General features: G+C 34.6%; 1 protein-coding gene across 1 annotated transcript; it reads left to right on the plus strand.

Annotated features, from left to right (window-relative positions):
* The first annotated feature begins 8,623 nt into the window (after positions 1-8,623).
* LOC100776887 (chaperone protein dnaJ C76, chloroplastic) lies at positions 8,624-10,843 on the plus strand. The gene is made up of 6 exons (XM_003553776.5): positions 8,624-9,041; positions 9,154-9,331; positions 9,450-9,645; positions 9,855-9,961; positions 10,067-10,277; positions 10,364-10,843. Exons 1-6 carry the CDS (start codon positions 8,950-8,952, stop codon positions 10,492-10,494), a joined length of 915 nt encoding a protein of 304 aa, XP_003553824.2. The 5' UTR covers positions 8,624-8,949; the 3' UTR covers positions 10,495-10,843.
* The last annotated feature ends 12,301 nt before the right edge of the window (positions 10,844-23,144 follow it).

Here is a 23,144-nt window from a genome sequence, read left to right on the forward strand (position 1 = left end):
ACAAATCTTTTCTCTTCTCATTCCATTATCGATCCAAAATTCATTGACATGGATTTCTTTTCCAATGAGAGTTTTGAACGCATTCAGGCATTTCAAAACTCAAACCTCATTCCTTTCATGTCTTTAAAATTGCCTGTTTATTCTGAATTAGTTAATGCTTTCTATTCTAACCTCGAAATTCAAGAAAACACTTTGATTTCTGAGGTTTATGGGATAAAAATGGTCATTGACCAATCCCTATTCTATGACTTGACCCAATTATCTAGTGAGGATGTACCATTTGAAGGTGCACTAAATGATGATTGGAAATTTGATTTCTCTGTATATGATGTCCGCCGATTGGTTTGCACCAACCAAACGGATATGATCGGAAGGCTGCTTGCCGGTTCATTGGCTTTTGAAAGCCGCATCCTTCATCATCTCATTGTGCGTATTTTGCTTCCAAAATCTTCAAACCTTGCTCAGGTTTCTGAAGAAGATCTTATTGTCATGTGGGCTTTTCATACCGGCCGACAAATTGATTGGGCACACTTAGTCCGATATCGCATGCATAAGGCATTGCGATTAAATGCTCCATTGCCATATCCACACCTAGTCACTTTTTTCCTTCAACACTTTAACATCCCTCTTGATTCTAAACCTTATGTTCCAATCAAGAAATCCTTCTTGATCGGTGCTGCTGTGATTGCATCTTTTGGTTACCGCAAAGAGCATGATGGCTCTTGGGTAAAAAAGGGTGCTCAACCCATTAATGATGAAGGAAACTTACTAGTTGGAGAAGATTCCTCTCTTCTTCAAAGGATTTTGGACAAGTTCGATGGTCTTCAAACCTATGTTGGTGAAAGGTTTGATGCTTTGGAATTACAAGTGGACATGCGATTCAATGAGATGGACTCAAGGATCACCAAGGTTGAAGGAGATGTCACTTACATCCGCACATGCTTTGATCTACCACCACCACCACCACCACCATCGTCTTAGACTTTATTAATCTTTAGTATTATTAGTACTTTGATTTCTAGCCGTGTATTTGGCTATATTATTATGACATTTGAACATTTAGTATTTCTTTTAATATTTGCTTAGTATGACTGAACATTTTTGAATTATGTTATATGACTATGTGGTTTATATTTTAATTTGGTTTATTCATGTCTTGCTTCATGATTAGTTTAGAATCTTTTATGATTGATTTACAATGGATGCCTTGTGGATGATTTTTTTAAAATCATGTATGTCTTACGCACTTTGTCTTTTTGTTGATGCCAAAGGGGAAGAGAAAATAGGGATTAAATCAAGAACTCATATAATTAAGTAATTTAATTTCAAGTGAAGCTTAAACTCAAAAACAATGGGGGAGAATATGGAGAATTAAGTGAGTGGTCGACTAGGAAAAAAATATGTATGTGTTTCTTGATTTCAGGTTTGTCATTATCAAAAAGGGGGAGATTGTAGAAGAAAGCTTCATGATGATGAATCAAGTTGATTCAAGTAGTTTTGATGATGACAAAGATGATGACAAAAAGCCCAAAGAATGATTTCAAGATTGAGTCAACAAGTTCAAGATCAAGATTAATTTCAAGTTTCATGAGAAGAAATCAAGAAGATTCAAGAATCAAGAGAAGTTTGATTTCAAGATTCAAGAGAAGATGAATTCAATATTCAAGAGAAGAAGTCAAGAAGACTTCACAAGGGAAGTATTGAAAAGATTTTTCAAAAAACAAACATAGCACAATTTTGTTTTTCAAAAGAGTTTTTTTCAAAATTTTCTAAGTTACCAGAGTTTTTAACAGTGACAAAGTTTGATTTCAAAAGTTTTTAACTGAATTTGCAACGTTCCAATTGTTTTTTAAATGGTGTAATCGATTACAATATATTGGTAATCGATTACCAGTGTATCTGAACGTTGAAATTCAAATTCACTTGTGAAGAGTCACATCTTTTCATAAAATGCTTTGTGTAATCGATTACATGGTTTTGGTAATCGATTATCAGTGACAAGTTTTGAATAAAAATCAAGATATGTAACTCTTCCAATGGTTTTCTCAAGATTTTCTCAAGGTTATAACTCTTCCAATGGTTTTCTTGGCCAGACATGAAAAGTCTATAAAAGCAAGACCTTGACTTGCATTTTAAAAACTTGATATAACTTTTTACACAACTTTTTTTAACATCTTCTTGAACTTCTCCTTCTTTTTCCAAAAGCTTTCTAAGTTTTCTGGTTTCCAAACCTTGTTCTTTCACAGAAAACAAAAGTGTGCTATTCATCTTTTTCATTCTCTTCTCCCTTTGCCAAAAAGAATTCAACAAGGACTAACCGCCTAAATTCTTTTTGTGTCTCTCTTCTCCCTTTTCCAAAAGAACAAAGGACTAACCGCCTGAATTCTTTTGTGTCTCCCTTCTCCCTTTTTAAAGAATTCAAAACGACACAGTCTGAGAATTCTTTTGATTCTTCCATTTCCCTTAAATAAAAGATTTCAAAGGACTAACCACCTGAGAACTTTGTCTTAATACATTGGAGGGTACATCCTTTGTGGTACAAGTAAAGGGTACATCTACTTGGGTTGTTGTAAATTAGAACAAGAGAGGGTACATCTCTTGTGGATCAGTTCTAGTGGAGGGTACATCCACTTGGTTGTTCAAAGAGAACAAGGGAGGGTACATCCCTTGTGGATCTTTGCTTGTAAAGGCTTTTACAAGGTTGAAAAGAAATCTCAATGACCGTAGGTCGCTTGGGGACTGGATGTAGGCACGGGTTGTTGCCAAACCAGTATAAATTCTTGTGTTTGTCTTCTTCTTTCCTACACTCTTTAATTTCTGTCGTGCACTTTAGTTATCGCTTTTATTTTGGTTAAGTTTCTATTTATGTTCTTTACTTTCTTAACTTTGTAGTAAAAGCCTAATTGAATCTAGTAACATTAAGAAGGATAAGTTTTTTTTTTAATTAGTAAAGGTTCACTAATAATTAATTCAACCCCCATTTCTTAATTATTTTGAGGCCACTTGATCCAACAGTATGAATCTTTTCTACACATTATTGGTGATTTCATTCTACTCGTAATGCTTGATTCTATTTGATCACTAGTTTCATGAAATTGGATTTTAAGTGTGACTGGAAACTAATCTTAGAATTTAAACTGGATGATTTTACTCTTTACATTACGTTGCTAGGAATAAAGCATAAAGTTTTGATTGCAAAAAGCACGGGAATATAATTGTAATGCTAGGGTATTTACTGCATATGTAAGGGATCAATATTTAGTAAATATTCTTAGGTCTCAAGTGCGAGGGATTGACTTGGGATAGCTTAATGTGTGCATCAGTAATGTTAGAAAATGATTCATATATGTTAATCTTATTAGGATACTAAGGATATGAACGACGAAATTCAATCCTATGTTTTCTTGAGCTAAATTCGTTATTATTGTTTATGTAATTTTACGTATTTTTGACGCACTAAATTCCGTTATTTCCTTAAATTCCATTATTTTCGTTATTTTTACTATTCTTTTACTTTAAGTTATCTTTAGTTAGTTAAACCAAAACCAATGACATTCAATTAAATTTGTACATAACTATTGAACTGATAACCTTTATGTGAATGAATTAAGTTACTCAAGTCTCTATGGAGACGAACTGTTTTTATAAATGTTTAACCTGAAACGACAATTGGTACGCTAGCCAAAAGTCCAACAAAGGCTAAACACTCAATCAATCCAAGGATCCACTCCAAGTAAAGCTGAATTTGAGTTTTTGTTTAGTATTTCTAATTCTGTGTGAATGTTCATCTTTTTCTTCAATCCTATTTTCGATTTTCATAATTATGAATATGCTTAGGATTGAAAACAAATTAGTTTAGGGATTTCTTTCCTAATTTTTACTTTAATCACAAATTATTTGGATGATATTCCAACCAAATTTGTGATCTCAATGAATTTAGGGATTAATTCGATTGAAGCAACTCTAATGGCATTGATTGAACTCTCATAACATGATCATTCTTTGCAAAACTATGATAATTCATTTGCATTGGTTTGGTGAATTGGATTGATTATTTCGAATTTGTTTTACAACCTATTTGTGCAATTATGTTTGTGTTTTGCAGCTAAACTCTATTTGAGTTTAGATTTATTCTGTGTTTTCGCATTTCTATCCAGTGCCTACCAGTGCTTAGCGGAAAAGGTTAGGCCCTAATATGTGACAAGTGTGCTAGTTATGCACTTAGGATCTCAAGAGTGTTGTTAGCCTAGAAAAATCACACGTAGTTGTTAAGTAGGTTGTGTTTCTTTATTTGTTTGTGGTGTTTTGAGGAGTGGAGGACTCACCTCTACAACCAACAACTTTCAGGTATTGATGATGACGAGGAGGTCGGTGCCCCTGCAAGCCTGGTGTAGTTCATAGAGGGAGTGGGTATGGCCATGTGAGGTAACACGTACTATGTGTTATACATGTCGTACCTAGGTATGTGTAGAGCCAGTAGAACATTTGGATGTGTCGCTACTATAGACTACCATATCCTATTACATTATGTGGGGATTCACATCTATTTCGAAGCTCCGTTACTATGAAGAAGTTCTCCTGTACTTTGGACTTGAGGAACCTCGTCACGACTTGGAGTTCAGGTTGACTCTGATGGAGTACGACGAATGGGGCAACGCTCTTAGCTGCCGCATGGGGCTAGTGAGAGTAACTAAAGTTATCGAGGATAGAGGAGACCCTTTGAATATGACGTTCAAGGATAATGAGGAGTACAAAGAACTATTATGGCAGTTAGAGCATTCGTATGAGGAGGAGTGTGACATTCTTCGTGAGGACATGTCTTAGACATAGTTTAGTACTTCTAGTATGGTAGTGGACTACTCTGGTCTTAGGTTCCTTTTGCTTATTTTTATGCATTTTGAGGGATGGTTTCTCTGAGTGGAAATATTTTGTTGTAGCAGTTATGCATAACTTATTTCACTTACTTTTAGACACTTATGGGCTGTATCTGTATTTATTCTCCTATGACACGACTTACGTTACATTATTTATGTATCGAGACTACGTTATTTTATATTTGCACTTATTTAATTCGATGTAAAGATTTATAGTTTTTTGAATGTTGCGTTTGAAAAAAAGAAAGAAAGTTGTTTTACCAACTCGAAGTAGAAATTAAAATTAGTGAAACACGTATTTCAAAAATAAATTAAATAAAAGGATTTTCAAACAATATTTTCAAACTAGAAATTGAGGTGTTACACAATAAAATCATATTTCTGTTGTTCTATTTAGTTTTCATCCCCTATATGTGCAACACAAATACGATTCCGTTGTATAAATGTGCAATGAAATCGTGGTTCCGTTAAAAGGTTAATTTCATAATAATATGAAACGCGACCCACACAGGTAGTGCCATTAGCATTCCTCATAGTGCTAATAGTGGTTCCCAACAAAAAATTGGGATAACTTGTGTTTGTTTGGTTATCCTTCTGGGTCGAGTTACACCAATAAGGAGAGAATTGCATAAATAAGTTGAATAAATAGAAACAGTAAATTTATTCAATAACTTGCTTGCCTTGCAAACTATTGATTTGTGTTTGTTGGTAAGGAAGTCGGTGATCTAAATAGTATATTTGGACCAACCTGTAAATATTACATTCAAGAAACATCAACAATTATGGCATTGTTAATTTTATTTAAGGAAGAAGCAGTATGATGGTCCAGTTTCTGCAAAGATATTCTCCTTTTTATGATCATTATCTACCTGTTTTCTGATTCATCATTCTCATTTACATCTTACATTGGTTCAAATAAAACCGATGAAGTATATATGTCAGTTATTTTTTTTTCCTCAAAATGTCATTAGTTCATTTTGTAAAACCATGACCTAATTTTCTACTAGTGATATCAAATACAAGTGCCCACTTACTCTAACTCTATATGACTTGATCCTATGTTTCATTGGTTAAAAGAAAGACATATCCAGGCAAGAATGCCTTTTAAGACATCAACTACGAAGAAAAAAACCTTCCGAAAAATTGTTCCAAGGAATATGAAAATAATAATACAAGGTTGAAAAGTCGGAGAATCTATATAATATATTAAAAAAAAGTTAGATTTCCAGAATATCCAAAACCTCAATGGAAACCATAACATCTGTACTGGACTAAAAGAATATGAAATAGAGAAAAAAGACTAAAAACCGTTGTTGAGGCAAGGGGTATCACAAGCAACTTGCTAGGAAAAGAGCTTCAGAGAGTTTGAAAAAAGTTACTAGGAAAAGGCAAAGTACATGAGAAAGGGAGTTGGAAATCCACTGTACTGTTCTTATAATGATCTAAGGATCAAGTGAAAGGGGAAAAAATTAAAAATGCAAATTATTTATTGAAACAATTGTTCAACTCGGTCATTTTAAAGCTACTTCCGTTCAAGGTGTTTCTAGCTGTATCAAGGGTTACTAAATATTGTCATTGTAAGCATGCTACACAAGGTGTGACCTTTGGAGGGTTGACTCTGGCTTGGGGCCCTTGTTTTCGTAAGTTTGGCTGGATACCTCTTATACCCGGTTCATTTATATATAATTTTATCATTGCTGATAAAAAAAACTACCATTAGACTCGCAAAAAGTGACGATAACCCTGCTACATTATTACTTTTTATCTTTCACTCACGTTTTCTAATGAAAATAGCCATAACACTGAAGCATTTAAGCTAATTATGTAAATTAATTCAATTCAATATGAATCTTTAACACGTGCAATAATGGAAGGTGAATAAAAGTTTTAGAACAAAAAAACGAATCAATAATGAATTAATTGAAAAAATAACAATAATAGGAAAGAAACAACCCAAATGCAATAAAACATATTTTTTTAGATATAAAATTCGCCTAATAGTTGGAAAGGGAGCTTTAATGGTAAAGGAAGAAGGGAAGAGAAGGAAAGGGGGAAGGGAGAGGTTATTAGTTTGAATTTTCCATTGATGTTTCTAACAAAAACTAACAAATTAACATTTATCAATAAAAAAAAACTCTCATCGGTAAGAACATAGTCAGATGAAAAATTATGCCAAATGAATCAATACCACAAATCTTTTGATTGAATATCTTAACAGTAAGGAAGAAAAAATCAAAAGAGTAGAAAAATGAAAGTGCAAGAATGGGCAAGGCTAGAAAATTATAAGTGACCAAATGAAATCTATATCCAAATCGAAAGAGAAATAGTGAACAAGGGTGTGATAATATAGGATAATGGAAATTTTTATCAAACCATCTGTTGAACCGGCAACAATAAAGAGAGTAAGAATGAGAAACTTTATATGAGAAAAGAAGAGAAGCTTTAGTTCCTCTGTCATTGCTAATTTTAGTAATGAAAGCCGAAATAAAAGCTTTAGACCAAAGCAAGGGTAATTGTCCTTGGGGTCAATCCAATAATAATTGAGGCTTAAATTAAATTTTCAGAGATTGATCTTTTGTTTACTTTAAATAAGAGAATTATATGTTGAGTCTTTTTGTCAATCACTTTTTTTTGTTTTAAAAATAATTACAAATATTTTTTTTTATGAGTCTAAAATTTGGGGGCTCTTGTTAGTTACATTTTCTTTCATTGATAGATAAAATTCTATTTTCCTTTTTTTCCAAGATATTTCCTGAATGCTTTTTGATTTTCAAATTAATTTCCTAATAGTATATTTCCGAAAACTAGCTCACTTGTTTTCTAGACTATTGGAAAGAACTAATTAATTTGAAAACAAAAGAGCATCGAAGAAAATATCTTTAAAAAAGAGGAAAAGGAAGATATATTTATAAATGAAGAAAGATGTAATTAACATGAGTAAATTTGAGTTTAATTATTTTAACCTTGGATCAACCCTAAATTTTACAATTAAATACGAAATGTTATCCTTAAAGAGGTTGGTATTGACCCCAACACAGTTGCTATTCCTCTCTACTATTTTTCAAAATTTCCAAAAATAGTCTTTCTCATAATGTATGATGGAATCACAATTTTATTGCACAATGTTTTTCGCATCTCCATTAGTCTAGTAGAAGTGTATTTTTGTTTGTGTAACTGGGTTTGTGAAAAAATACACAATGAAATCAAATGGAAGCATAATTCTATTGCACATTATACAATAAAATCATACTTTTATTGTATTTTTTTTTTGTTTTTTTATTGTTTGATAGATAGAAATGATTTAAGTATTAATTACAAAATTTACAACCCAATGATTCCATTGTGTTACAATTTTTGGATCACAATTCCTATAACACAAACAAATTGTGTCATGTCATAGAAATTACAACATAATAAAATTATAATTTTGTTATATTATAAACATTGCAATGAAGAAGAGTCAGTGTCACTATTAGAGCAAAAGAAACAAAAGAATATTTTGGTATTTTTGTATTGGTGGTAGTAGCCAAAAACAATTTTAATGGGCCAGTATCAATTTTCCTTCTTAAACTCATGTTTGAGAATCAATTTCCTCTTGCGTGGAAAAAAAATAAAGAAAAAAGTTGCTCACCAAGTTCTCTATTTATTGTCAGTGATGGATTTAGGCGGGGCAAGTAGAGTCTTGTCCCTTTCCTCAAGACCTTTAAAGAATAAGAATTAAATATTCTAATTTATCCGAACTTCAAAGTTTCCACTTTCCATAATTTATTTTTTCTTTTGCATTGTTTTAGTTTACTTGACTCTCAGTTCTCCACCATCCATATCTTACTACGGGTTGTGCATCTTCAACCTTACAGGTTCTATCTCACTACAATTCAGACAGTCTCTTTCATGTAAATTCTATTCTCAAATGGGATCATCTCCCCCAATTTGTATGTAAAATACAAAACTAGTATCACATATAAAAATATCTTGCGCTTTTCCACTCTCAACTCATGACAAAATACAAATATCTTCTTAGAACCCACTTAGTGAACTTAGTATACAGACCATTGACGAAACCAATACAAGGAGTATGTCTGTCGTAGTCTCTGGTTGCTCTTTGTTATTTTGGTCACAGACTTGTCAAGTACATGGCCATCTGAATTTCAACAACCCCATGCCAAGGTATAATTACTTTGTTAAAGGGTTTCAAAAAGCAGCTATTTGAAGCAAAAGTAGTTACGAATTAACACAATTTTAATTGGTTTATATGTGACTTTTCTGCATGTCTTGAAAGGTGGAGGCAGAACTTGGCTGTAATAAGATGTTGTAATAGAGGAACATGGGAGATTCCAATGACTCAAAATAATTACTATGATTTGCTTGGAGTTTCTGTTGATTCAAATGCCCATGAAATCAAAGAAGCTTACCGGAAGCTGCAAAAGAAGTATCATCCGGATATTTTTGGCCAAAAGGTAACTCCTCTGATTTTTCATAGTTTTTGTAATTCAATGACAGAAAAATTTAGGTTTTAATAGTAATTTTTCAGTATTTTTTTGTCTAGTGTGATTCATGAATGAACTTTTATGGTAGGGCCATGAGTATACTCTGATGCTAAATAAGGCTTATGAAGTGCTGATGACAGAAGATCTAAGGAGAAAATATGATGAATCCATAGGTCCAATGAGGCTAAGATTTGGGGGAAATAACACTCAAGCCTTGGGTTACAGCATTTGGAAAGGGCCTGTAAAGCCACAAGCCTTATTTGTTGATGAAAATGCGTGCATAGGTACTCTTTACTGAAAATTTCCTCATTTTTCATCAAATATTAATTAAATCCATGCTTCCACAGTTCCTTTGAAGAGTATAGCAAAAAAGATATTCGTAAATTTGGTATTAAAATCTACTATTGGAGAGTAGTTAATTATAATAACAACAAATAGAAACTTTTTGGATTTTGATTTCGGTATTCTACCCCTTCAATCCTATTGTTACCAGGTTGCAGAGAATGTGTGCATCATGCAAGTCATACATTCACCATGGATGAAACTCAGGGAAGTGCACGGGTTAAAGTTCAATATGGAGACAATGACCAAAGTATTGAGGTATAGTGCACTTCACAATGACTATGTAATGAATGTGGATCTACTTCAATAAGCTACTATGTTGTAGTTGTAGGAGTATGAGTGTATGACACAAGAAAATCTCAGGTTTCTGTTGAGTCATGTCCAGTCAATTGCATACATTGGGTGGAGACAGAAGAATTGCCAGTGCTTGAGTTCCTGATCCAGCCTCAGCCGAAAGACGGGTATGGCGTATTTGGAGGAGGTTGGGAAAGGCCTGCAAATGTGTTCACTGCAGCTAAGTCTTTCAACAAACAACTGAAGAGGAAGTCCACAATTAGACACGATCAAAGCCCTGGTAGAAACTATTACTTCATGTGTAATGATATTGCTACATGTTGGATTTGTTTGCTGACAAAAATGATTGTTGCCTCATTGATGTAGGAGGGACTTTTGAGGAAAGCCCTGCTCAAGCTGAAGCTCAAGCTCGTGCTGATATGAAGATAAAGATGGAGGGTTTCTTGAAAATTTGGAACTGGGTGAAAGAAACCTTGGGCATGAATATTAACAAGTAAAATATGTAGAGAAATAGAGAAAATTGAAAAGTAGTGATGATAAATTAGAGTTATGCAGTTAAAGCAGAAAATTTAATAGAAATTATGAAATTCCAATATAGAATGATGTGTCTTCTTGAGATAAGGACATGTGTCTTCTTGAGATAAGGACATCGCCACATCGGGTGTGAAACTACTTTGGAGATATAGCTCTTACAATTACAAGTTACATGTTAAGTTTCAAATCTAGATTAATGAATTATAGGTGATTGATTAGTACAATTTAGTTCCACAAGACACATCATTCTACTTTGGATTGTATGTATACTTTTTACATATCTCCCTAATAGAATGTAATCTTTTGCCTAAAGCTTCTTTTGTTGCCTCACTATCTCCTGCTGATTCAATATCCCTTTGGGGTAGAAAAGAAATCCAACCATTGTCAAATTAGTATATCTCTTCATTTTAGTCCTTTGGTGCGTAAGTCAGAAATAAGAGATCTGAAATGAGATCAATCTTTGCCATTCATGCATGTGAGTCCGGTAGTTCCTGTGCAACTCCCACAAGTAAGGATGATACTTCCTACATGCCTCCTTATGGAATTCCTTCTAGGACTCTGTTTTCTTTTTCTTCATCGGTGTATTCTAAGGGTATTCCCAAATTAACAACTGATTAGTCTATTTCAGGTATAGAGATTACCAATGTGGGCTTTGTCTCTTCTAACAAAGTTTTTTGCTACTTAAGAAATGAAATGTTGCTTCAAAAAAACATTTCTATTTTAATTTATTCTGTATGTTGTTACTCCAAGAACCTTGATTCTGCAAATAGAAAGTAATTTTGAGATCTGTGTTGATTGATCCTAGAGTGTAATTTAGTCAACACAAATTTCTCTTCATTGCATTGAGCCATAACCAAGATGAATGTTAATACTGCTTGCAGAAATCTGCAGTAAATATGGTGACAGAGAATATGCATGCTGCTTGATTGGCCTCTTATTAATAACCACGAGGGACACTTACACTGGCTATATCAGCCATTACAGCTGAGAAAACAAAGCTAGGACATAAAGGAAAAATTCTGGAATGAGTATCAGATGATAATCCAAACTTTGACAGAATTTCTGCAACTTGATTGGCCTCCGGGTAAGCAGGGATCCAGGTGAAACGACCTCCATCACTCTCAAATTTTCTGATCATCTCAACAAGCTGGAAACATACATAACTAGGAGAACACCTATGTTGAATTAGTGATATAGCTAACTTCGAATCAGATTCCACCAGCGATTCTGAGAAACCTCTTGATTTTGCAACTTGGATGCCCAGAACAATTGCCCAAAGCTCAGCTTGTGTAACAGAACATCGGCCAATCTTAAACACAAAGGTCACCACTACATTGCCATTATTATCCCGAAGCACACCTCCTGTGCCTGCATTTCCATTCATATCAACTGCAGCATGGCAGTTCAACTTGAATTTACTGGGGGGGAGCTTACTCAGTGCCGGTTAATGCTCTTTCCAACCATTGAGTTTTTCCGCCGGACATGGGATTTGGATCAGCTCTAAAGCCAAATGGGAAATTCTATGAACAAAATCACTAGCATTATCAAATTTCTGAGAAAATCAACTCATTTCTTGACCTCCACGAACAAGAAAGAGCTATACCAAAATACAAAGGCCAATGGTTATCTTCCCAATTCTCAGGTATGCTAAAATTACTTATCAACCATTGCCTACTATCATGGGAAAAGAAAGTATGATTGAGTGAATTTCCAGTCAAGAGACTCCAAACCTGATTTGCAAAATCACAATCACGCAGGCAATGCATAAGGCTTTCTGAATGCTGATTGCATCTCGGGCAAACACTAGACGCTGCCATACCTCTCCTGCTTCTACATTCATTTTCTATATTGTACCACAGATCCACAACCATTTTACAAGACATGCAATTCTTTCTATCAATCCATTAAGCATGTTTTGAATGTCAAGAGTTGGTGTGAGTGTTGAAATATTATGTTTCAATAATTAATATGAGTTAATATTATAAGACAATTATATTAGTGGACTTTATTTTATGTGGTCAAATTAGGTGAGCTTATTAGACTACTAAATAATGTGATATGAGCTTAAATGAGTAGGTGTCAGAGTATTGGCTCATTAGGGGATAATGAGAACCTATTAGCACACTATAAGAAGACTATGGTCCTCAATATATCGAGCTAATGCAATAGTTTCTCTTCTCCCATTTGAAGAGTTACAAAGGTTTCATTAAAGGAAAAAGAGTCCCCCGTTGAGAAAGAATCATAATGTCATTTTTCTTGTTCGTAATACATTATCGTAAAGATCTCACAACAATTATCGAAAAACACTTTGATCAGCAACCTACTATGGACCTAAGTATTTATTTTAATTCTTAATGATCAATCATATTGTAGATCTTAAGACCTATGTTTTTTGGCTCCACATAAAGAATAAGGACTACTAAAATAAGGATTAAAGATTAGAAATCTAACAAGTTGTATCAGAGCATGTCCTCATTGTTTGATTAGTTGGATTTAAAAGTTTTCATTTTTTTATGCTTAGACGAGGGTTTGTTCTTGATGTTGATTGTGAATTTACGATGATTTTTTTTTTTAATAAAAAAGAAGAGGAGTGCAAGAGGAAGATGAAGATGGCATCCCAATTATGTTGACACCCCATTAACATCTACTTAGAAAACACACACCTCAGATATCATTGCAATATAAAAGAAAATCTAAACAAGCACTTGGGAGGACCAAACCGAGCCCAAGGAAACAAAACTAAGAGAACTTATACTGAGGAAGCTCATATTTGTACCTAATGAGATCCTGTAAAATAAAATTTGGGGGAGAATCCCACCAAGCAATGCCTATATTTTGAGCACCGATAGATGCAAGCTTGTCCGCGCAAGCATTGCATTCCCTAAAAATGTGAGATATCCTAAAGTTGCGGGTATTTCCAACCACAACAAGGTCCAATTTTCTTCAGCTGCTTTCTCAATCGCAATTATGGCAGCCATAATTTCTACCATGAATGCAAAGTGAATGCCAGTATTGATAGCGAAAGCTTTAATAAACTTCATATTTATTTAGAAAAATACCACCACACCCGACCATACCTGGGCTTCCTTTTGCAACCCCATCAATATTGCATTCGATCCAGGGGGTGTAGGCAGTCTCAAAATAATAGTTTTGATTTTGTTTACTTTCCTAGGATGACAGCACCAAGAAATGCTTGATGATTTGGAAATCAGCAAATGAGTGTTTTTATGGTTCTTGTGGAAGTGGAACCCGTGATGTGAACTCCTATAGTGATGCTATTAAGCACTGTTTGGAGGGGCAAAATGAGGTTCTCAAATATGATTTTATTCCTCATATTCCAAATGAAGAAAAAAGCCAAGGTAAGGGTGGCCAGAACCATGTCCAATGCTTGGGAGGACCTTTTAACCATGCAAACATAAATCAAACTATTAATGGAGGAAAGGTCTAACATGCAGCTCAGTTTGGATTCCAACCAAGACCAAATCTTTCAAGCAAACTTGTTAGAATCGGATGATTCATAATTTGATGATCCACTCACCAAAGATATAAATTTTTTTCTGACTAATAGTTTAAATACAAGTGAAACATGGCCTATCAAGTGAATCTTTCTATTCTTAGTGAGCTTCATGATCGTCGACTCCCATTCACTAGAACCTCATCCTAGATCATACCCAGCATCCAATGGACCTCAAACACTCAAAGACGAATTTGTTATGTTATTATTAAGTGTGATCCACTTATTCTGTTTTGTAAAAGATAATTAATTATAAATAGAATATTTTGTGCAACAATATTATCTTTCCTTTTATAAATGGCTAACATTTGAGTTTAGAATGAAGAATAGATTTGGAAAGAATAGATTCAAAATCATTCTTGATGAGGAGAACGTGTTGCACATGCCAATGACTGTGACACCCTCTACCCCGACATATAAATAAATAAAATATATAAAAAATATCAATAACCAAATTCACACGGGTAAAAGGTTCTCATTCACTTTACTATTATTAATTAAAACTTATTAAAAATATATTCGGCTCGAAACAAGGCCGTCAAAATTTAAAAAAATATTTTGTTAAATCGGTGAGATAAAATAAAATAGACTAACATTATGCAATTAATATAAAATTTATGCTCCACTGTCACATCCTATCAGAGCATTGTGTTCCAACGTCCTTCAACACAAGGTTCCTTTAAGCACTTCACCTAGCCGTCTGCTCCCCTGAACACAAGGTTCAAGATCATCACAGGATCCAAACACAAATAACAAACAAGGAGTGAGTTATCACATTCCTAACTACTAGACAGAAACAAAACAACATATAGCAGCCAAATACAATTTACTTAGCATATCTCACATTATTTCATCACTTTGTCATTCAAAATTCACTTTTCAATCATCAATCACACCTTTCAATCATCAATCACAATACACAAGAATCACACACTCCGATCAAGAGATAATAACACATCAATTTCATAATGAACAATTAGCAAGCGCATGAGACAATTATGCTAAGACTCAAGCCTATATGCAATGTGGTACCATGTCAGTGAAAAACCACCCTGGGGCGCTTAGGAGTACATAACAAGACACACCACACAATGGGTTTGTCAGGTCACTCTCACTAAGTAAGATCATAAGGAGACTAGTCAGGGTCGCGATATTTTGCGAGAATACTCTAACCATATGGGATCAACATAGGCTTAAAGGAGCACTCAAACCCGGTGACCCCCAAGGCCTACACTCCGAAGAGTCCGTTAGGGCCTCTCCCTCCTGATTCAGGTCCAACCCCTAAAATCATTTTAGCACACAGACACTGCTAGTGAATTATACAATACCCACAACCTCACACTCGTGTCTTAAACACGTACAACATATTGCGCTACAATTTAACACTGGTTCCTAAATAGGAACCTACACTTTCTCCTTAACACTGCGCATTGACACTTTTCTCAAGATAACACTGGTCGGGTTATTGTACAATTCACAACTTACACAAATAATGTCACATCAAGAGTTAATCACACACTTATTCACAACCAAAACTCATTCACAATTTCACATCTCATAATGTCACAATCCACCATCACATGTTTTCACGTATCTCACAATTCAACACCTGTTTTACTTTACACTTTTACTCAATCTCAATAACAATATTATAATCTCAAGGCAGCATATTATTCCATAATTCATCACATATTTCATTTATAAGCACTGCTCATGAATTATACTATATCACGACCTCACACTCATGTTTCAAACATGTTTAACACAATTGCGCTACAATTTAACACTGGTTCCTAACTAGGAACCTACACTTTCTCTTTAACACTGGTCGGGTTATTGTATAATTCATAGCTCACGATATAATTAATGTAACATCAAGTGTTAAACACTTCCACTTATTCACAATCGAATATCATGTCCACACTTTAACATCTCATAACATCACATCAACCATCTCATAACATTCCCAATGATATTCATAAGGTACAACATACACATGTTCATGAAATTTAACCATAATATTCTCAAACTCCAACACGTAATAATTTTTGGAATCATACTATAACACTCTACAATATTATTTACATAAATTATTAATATAAATAACTACCTCTATATATATAAACTAGCATACATCATATTAAATCACAAATTTCAAAGTAAGCTTTCAATGCACAAATTTTAAATAATTATATGAACACTTTGGTCAGTTTCAATTATGATATTAATTTTTTAAATTATATATAAAAACCTAAACAACAAGAAAAAGAGAAAATACAAAATCAATATCTCTCTAAATTTCTCCTTACTTTATTTCATCAATTCATATTAATTAGAAAAAGTACTCAATTTATAGGGTTCACGCTCAACACAATAGCATATCAATTTCACAACAATTAGTCTGTCAAACATATATAATTCACTGTAATAATTATAAGGATAAAATGAAATTGCAAAAGCACCCCAAAACCCATTCCAATTGATATCTCTAAGGATCCCTACACATGTTCTCACTAGTTCCCAATTGTGAATAACTCATCCCTTACCTTTAAGCGGGCTCACGTGTCTTCAGCCAGCGATAGCAGCATCTCTAGCGGTTCCCTAACATTCCTCCAATTTTTTTCCTCTAACTGCTCCGATAGAGTTCCCAAACGTCAAAGAGACAGAGAAGGGATTGAAGCCTCCACTTGTACTATCTTCATGCGATTTATTTTTCTCCCTTCACAAATATTATCCCGCAAATCCCAACGGTGAAAGCGTGTGAAATTGAATTTCGAATGACATATCCAAATTGCATGAAAATCCAACGGTTAATGAAACCGAGATCGTAGTTTTACCGAGACAGCTCTGGGTTTTTACTGGAAAGGAAAATGCTACAATGCGAGGGATATTTCTCTTAGCTCGGACATATTATCGAAATTTCCAATGGTGGGAATGCTCGGAATTGGGTTGCAAACGTCGTGCTCAAATTTCACGACGATCCAACAGTGAATGAGTCCGAGATCGTCATGTTTCTGAAATAGGTTAGGTGGGCTGCGGGAAAAAGAGAGGGTTTTGAGAGAAGAGAGAAAAAACGAAATTGTAAGGAAGAGGAGACTGAGGAGTCAGTCTGAAAACCGACCTAGCATGTTGCTATTTATAGTTAGGGGCATTTACGACCTATTATTTACTCTATTTATTTATTTATTATTTTATAAAAACAAACTTTGTTTTATTTTCTATCAAACAAATAAATAAAATACCCTTTTTATTTTCTCTCAAATCATTATTTTAATTAATAATTATATCTCTGTATTTATTTATTTATAAAATATCATCATTTTTTTTAAAATTCTATTTATTTATAAATAACAATCATTTTTAATCTAGTTTACAAAAATTAGGATGTTACAATGACCACCCTAGTCTCATATCTCTCTAGTTGTAACCAGAGGGTCAAGATTGAAAATGGTTAGAATTTGAATGCACAATATCCCATGATGCAATCATCATTCTCCTATAAAAGGCGCATTAAAGCTTCAATCAAGACTAGCGAACAACATTCACACATTGAGAAAGAGCGAGAAGGAAATCAAGAGAAATACTATTGAGTAAAATAACATGCTAAAATACTTTATTCTTTGCTTAGCAAAGTTTCTGTACTAATTTATATTTCATTGTAAAACGCACTCTTTGAGTGATAGAATCTATGATTTTTCAAACTAGTTGTTTGTAAAAGCCAGGAGTGCCTTAGTGACAAAACAATACTTGGGTGTTCTTAAATTTAGGAATAGTCTAATGGTTGTGCCAGTAGTGCCTATAGAATACTTGTAATCCCAGGGGTGACAATTCAGAATATTTGTTGTAATCAATCCTTGATTAGTGGAAGCCTTTACTATTTTCTAAAGGAGAATTGAATATAACTCAAGTTGAGTGAACCAGTATAAACCAAGTTTTTCTACTACTCTCTTTGAGATTCTTTGAGTATTCTTTATAGTTTATTATTGACATAGCGTTGCACACAAGTTTTATATTGAACTGCTTTTCAAGTCACTGTTTTATCAATCCCTGGGCGACAACCCACAAGACCTTTGTGAAAACATAGTTTTGTCATAGGTGAAATAACAACAATCACACTAGAAGGGGGGTTGAATAGTGTGTTAATCAAAGATAATAACTTTATGCAATAAAATCTATATCACTGATTCAGAAGGATATATTTATCGAAGTCATCCACTTATAAGAAATAAGGTTTGATAAAATAGAGTTTGGTCGTTAGTAAATATATGGAATAGAATTTTATAAAAGGTTTTTAAGTAAACACTTGATGAGAAAAAGTTGACAGAGAATACTTAATAACACCATTAAAGAGAGACGAAGAAACACTTGATTTATACTGGTTCACTCAAACAAAGCTACGTCCAGTTCTCCTTTACACAATAATAAAGGATTCCTCTAATAAAAAAATTTGATTACAAAACAAGTATTATGTTTTGTCCCTCCTGACTATACAAGTATTCTTATAGCCACTTCTAGCACTACCTTAGGCTCCCCCTGAATCTAAGAACACCTAAGTATCTTTTTAACACTAAGCCACTCCTGGTTTTCACAAACAAAAGATTGAATGAATATAATGACTCAATAACACTGAACAAGTGGATAAACAATAAATTCATAAAGTTCAAGTATAGAGTAACTTTGCTTAGCAAAGGATAAATAATTAAAGATCAATTGTATTGTCCAATGATTTCTACAGGGTTTTGATTCAAAGATTTTCTTGTTTCTTTATGATATTTTTCCTTGCTCTGCTTTTTGGTAAAGGCTACCTTTTATAGACTCAGTGAAGGATCCGTTACGGGATTATCGTCGAGTCTTGAAATGATCATTGTCTCACACTGGGGGGCATGGCAACGTGGCATGCTCTGATTGGAGAGGAAAGTAATAAAATTTCTAACAACAACATGTGCTCCTAATCTGTGTCAAAAACGACCTCTAAGGAATATTCCATAAAGACCTTATATTCTCTTCTATTATGTTTTTTCCTTAAGTTCAAATGTTAGCAATTCAATTAAAGAGAGACAAAACTGAATTTTGAAAAGAGAGATTGTGCACTTCCCTTTGTGGATAACATTACCTTTTCGTACTTGGTTGGACGTTACATAGAAGAGTATAAAAAGATTATGTAAGTGACTTATACCAATTGGATGCGAGTGATGAAAACAATTAGTGTATAATCACTGGTTTTCATAAAGAGTGGATGTTATTGGTTTTATAGCGCATTGGATGCTAGTTATGTCTTAACAGAACATTTTCCATTTTAAGCATGGACATGATTGTAGATTACAATTAGGTCCTTTTACTAAGTTGGTCATGTCCACTTAACATCAACGCATTAGATAATCAACAATTTATACTATTGTAAACATCAAAATCTAAGGTGTGATAGGTCGTCTAGTTTAGTGGATCGTCTAGACCTAACTATCAAGATGATAAGAATGTAGAGAAGCATGCTTATGAGATATGTATATGTAAAGCATTTAAACTCCACCCGAGTTCAGCAACTTTAATAATGATGATGATATGAGAAAGATAATAGATCATGCTAGCATATATGGCAAATACGAAAAAACACAAAAAGGATAGGATGCTAAAAACTACATTTTTATTTATCAAGTTTCACTTACAATCAAAATTTATTTTTCTCCCCCTTTTGTCATAAACAAAAAGACAATTGGTTCAAAGAAAGAAATAATGATAAAACATCATAGTCATTCTTGAACTTGAGGTGGTGGTGGAGGTTGACTAGGTGGAGGTGACGAGGGTGGTGGTAGGGGGATTGGTTTAAGGGGTGAGGGTGCAGGTGCCGATGCAAGAATAGGGATAAGTGCAACAATAGCTCCTAACATAGTCATCTGATCCTATTGTAGATTATGGAGGAGAACAACTCCAAGGTTGGAAAGCTAAGTAATTAAGGCATTTTTCATGGAGAGCCTAAACTACTCATTTTCTTGCCCTTATCGTTCAACGAATGAGTCCATTACTTGACCTATCATTTCATGCATAGTTTAAAGGGGTAGGACCTAGAGTTGTTAATTAGAAAATGATAGCATCAGGTACACCCTTCTCCCTTGACGTAACTTCATTTGAGGTTGTGGACTAGTTGGATGCAGGTTTTCTCTTGAGGGGAAACCTTATCAGCTAGAGCTGCATTGCAAGCCTTTGGAGTTTTGTCCATGACACCAGTGTTTGTAAGATCAATAATGACCTCATGCACAATGTTGTTGTCCATAGTTTTAGCAAAAGCTTCAACTTGGATAAAAGCAAATTTCCCCTTCGTAGTAGTAGCAGCTAGTTCTACTTCTTCATCTTTTTTCTCCTTTTGAGTATCATGGAGCTTAGTCACATGATCTATGACTTCATGTTTGTCCATCTTGGAGAGATCATAAGTAGTTTTGTGTTGAACAATTGGAAGACTCATTAGGCATTTGATGAATGTGTAGTTGTTAGCATCCTTGGTGAAACATGCACAAGCATCACCAAAGTGATACGTCTTGATTAGACGCAACACCTGAATGAATTAATGGTGATCAGCGTTGTCACTTTCATCATAACTAGATGAGGAGGCCTTCAAAGTGTTAGTCCTCGCAATTTGATTCTAGAAGGTTTTGGCATCGTATGCGTCTAGAGCATGAACAAGCTTATTTCCACTAAAAAAGGAACTCTAGTTCCTTGAATAGTTCACTAGTTCAACTTTCACTTTCCTTGAAGGCATTTCTTTATTATAGTACAATTTGAAGCCTTTTTTCTTAGCAGTATCCCAAATGGACACCATATCTACAACAACTTTGATTTCGGTGGCCTTTGAGATGTATAGTCCTGGTTGATAGACAGATGCTTTATTTCGAATGTACATTTGTGCATGTGGTCCACCAAGCATAGAGTAGTCTGCCAGGGAAAGGTCAAGATCTACTAGATGTTTAGGTAGAAGCTTGGTAAAAGGAGTCTAGAGATTGACCTTTTTCTAAAACTCACTTTTAAGTGGTTCCACTTCTTGTGAAGGATCCCTCCTATATTTCTCAAATAGATCTTTAGGGATATTGTTTTGAGTGCTCCTCTTATCCTTGTACTTTTGGAGGTTTCTCCATGCTATTGCTGGTGTGACCTTAGTTGATGGACTGACACATTATTGGATTCTAGGTGCCAATTAGTGAGGTTGCATCTTGATGACTTGGGGCAACTGGATGCGTCCACTGAGGAGGTTGTAAATGAACTATGGCATGTGATGGAAGAGTCATGCAAGCTTCAAATGGTATGTGCATATAGTTATGCCTCCTCCATTCTGGTTCTTGCATTGTTACACACACTTGGAGATAGGTTCTCCTTGGATGTCTTTAGAGAAGAAGGATTAAGATAGAGAATTGCCTTCAATAAATGCCAGATGAAATCTCCGAGCATCTTTTAAAGGTTCCTTCTATTGCACAGATCTTCTAAACTTCTCTAAGTGGATAGGGGATGGAGTTGGACATTGTTTTGGTGTAGAAAATGGACGCTTGCGGAGAGGGGAGACATGAGAGCCTTCAAAGGACTCATTGCCTGATGATGATGAGGCAACACTCTCCTTGTTGCTAGTAAAAGTGATAGACTAGTCTTTGTCACCAAACTTAGGATTGGCTTTAGTGGTTGTTGTTTTGACATGTCTATGGATGATGGACAGAATGAGCGGCTTGGGCCATAACCTTTCACTTCTAGAAAATAGTTTGTGCATTTCTTCTTTATCATCAATAGTTTCACTGAGGTCTATCAACCTTTGTGGAATTGACTTCTCTTCAGCTGGACGAACAAAAATGGACACACCAGACTGCTTGTGCCTTTTCTTCATTTTGTGCTCTCTAGTTATCAATTCCTATTCTTCTTCTTCCCTTTAAGACTATTTCCTCATCTTCTTCTTTTGCAAGTCATTCATAATCTTTTGGATTTTCTTTACAATTCCAAAGTTGTTAAGACCATTGTCTTCATCAGTTATGGCCTTGGCTAGCCTCTTTTTTTGGTGGTGTCCATGTCCACCTATGGAGCTTCCTTCAGGGTTTGTTGCATTACAACCTTCATAGCTTTTAGGTTGGATTTGCTAAATTTTTTATGTTTAGCAACAATTGAACCTTTGGTTATGACAGTGTGTTTGGAGTCATTGTCCATCTTTTCAAAAACATGAAAGACTCTTTGATCCCATAGCATGTTGTTGATTAGGGCAACATAGTAGATATCATCAACACCTCCTAAGCCCTTCGGATTTCTGAGGATGTTGATGTAAATAGTGTGAGGCAAGTTGAATGGAAGGTTTTCCATCAAGTGAAAGCGTACAAACTTGTGGAGAATAGACAAGTCTTCAACCCTACCTTATGAAAAACACTCTTGTTGAGTATGTTGGCCCATATATTTGCCCTTTCACACATCAAATTATAAACTATGGTCTTTTGATCCCTAGCTTTTTCAACATTTTCCTTGTATAGAGCCCTTGCTACATAGGAGTCATAGTTCTTCTCTCACCCTTCTTGATAAGTGCTTCCCTCCCTAAGGCACTCTGTGGCCTTGGTAATGGAGTCATTGGAGAGCACCACCTTTTCTCCCAATACCTTGAATATGATCACCTTGTTGTTTACAAACTCAACATTCCTCTACAATGTTCTAATGAGTTATGGATAAATGATCTGAGGTTCGTTGAAAAAATGTCTTAATCCGGAGAAGAGAATAGTCTCATTGAGTTTGGGACCAAATTTTTCAAGTTCTTGAATGTCGAAGAAGTGTTCAACATGGATACAAGGTTCATTGTCAGTATGGATGGTAGTTATCTCCATGGTTGGAATGATCTCAACAATGGATGAGTTTGAAGCAACCATGAGAGAAGGTTGAGATAGGGTTTGGTCGCAGAGAAAAAGATGAAGTGTTTTGTGAGGTAGAATAAGAGTGATACCAAGAGTCTCTTTAGATTAAGGGTTTAATATGGGCTTTTGAAAGGTAATCATTAGACCTGCCATCCAAGAGCTAACTCAGAAAAAAGCGTTACAACATTCTTTTATGAAAACGTTGTGTTTTACTTAATAAATGGAAATTCTTACATGAGCG

Source organism: Glycine max, chromosome 19 (genome assembly GCF_000004515.6).
Source record: "Glycine max cultivar Williams 82 chromosome 19, Glycine_max_v4.0, whole genome shotgun sequence".
In the NCBI taxonomy this organism is placed as follows: Eukaryota; Viridiplantae; Streptophyta; class Magnoliopsida; order Fabales; family Fabaceae; genus Glycine; species Glycine max.

Excerpts from the sequence above, each read along its gene's own strand:
- LOC100776887 (XM_003553776.5), top strand. The coding sequence starts at position 8,950 with ATGTCTGTCGTAGTCTCTGGTTGCTCTTTGTTATTTTGGTCACAGACT. Across the intron at positions 9,332-9,449 it reads CGGATATTTTTGGCCAAAAG|GGCCATGAGTATACTCTGAT; the intron begins GTAACTCCTCTG and ends CTTTTATGGTAG. Across the intron at positions 10,278-10,363 it reads TAGACACGATCAAAGCCCTG|GAGGGACTTTTGAGGAAAGC; the intron begins GTAGAAACTATT and ends TCATTGATGTAG.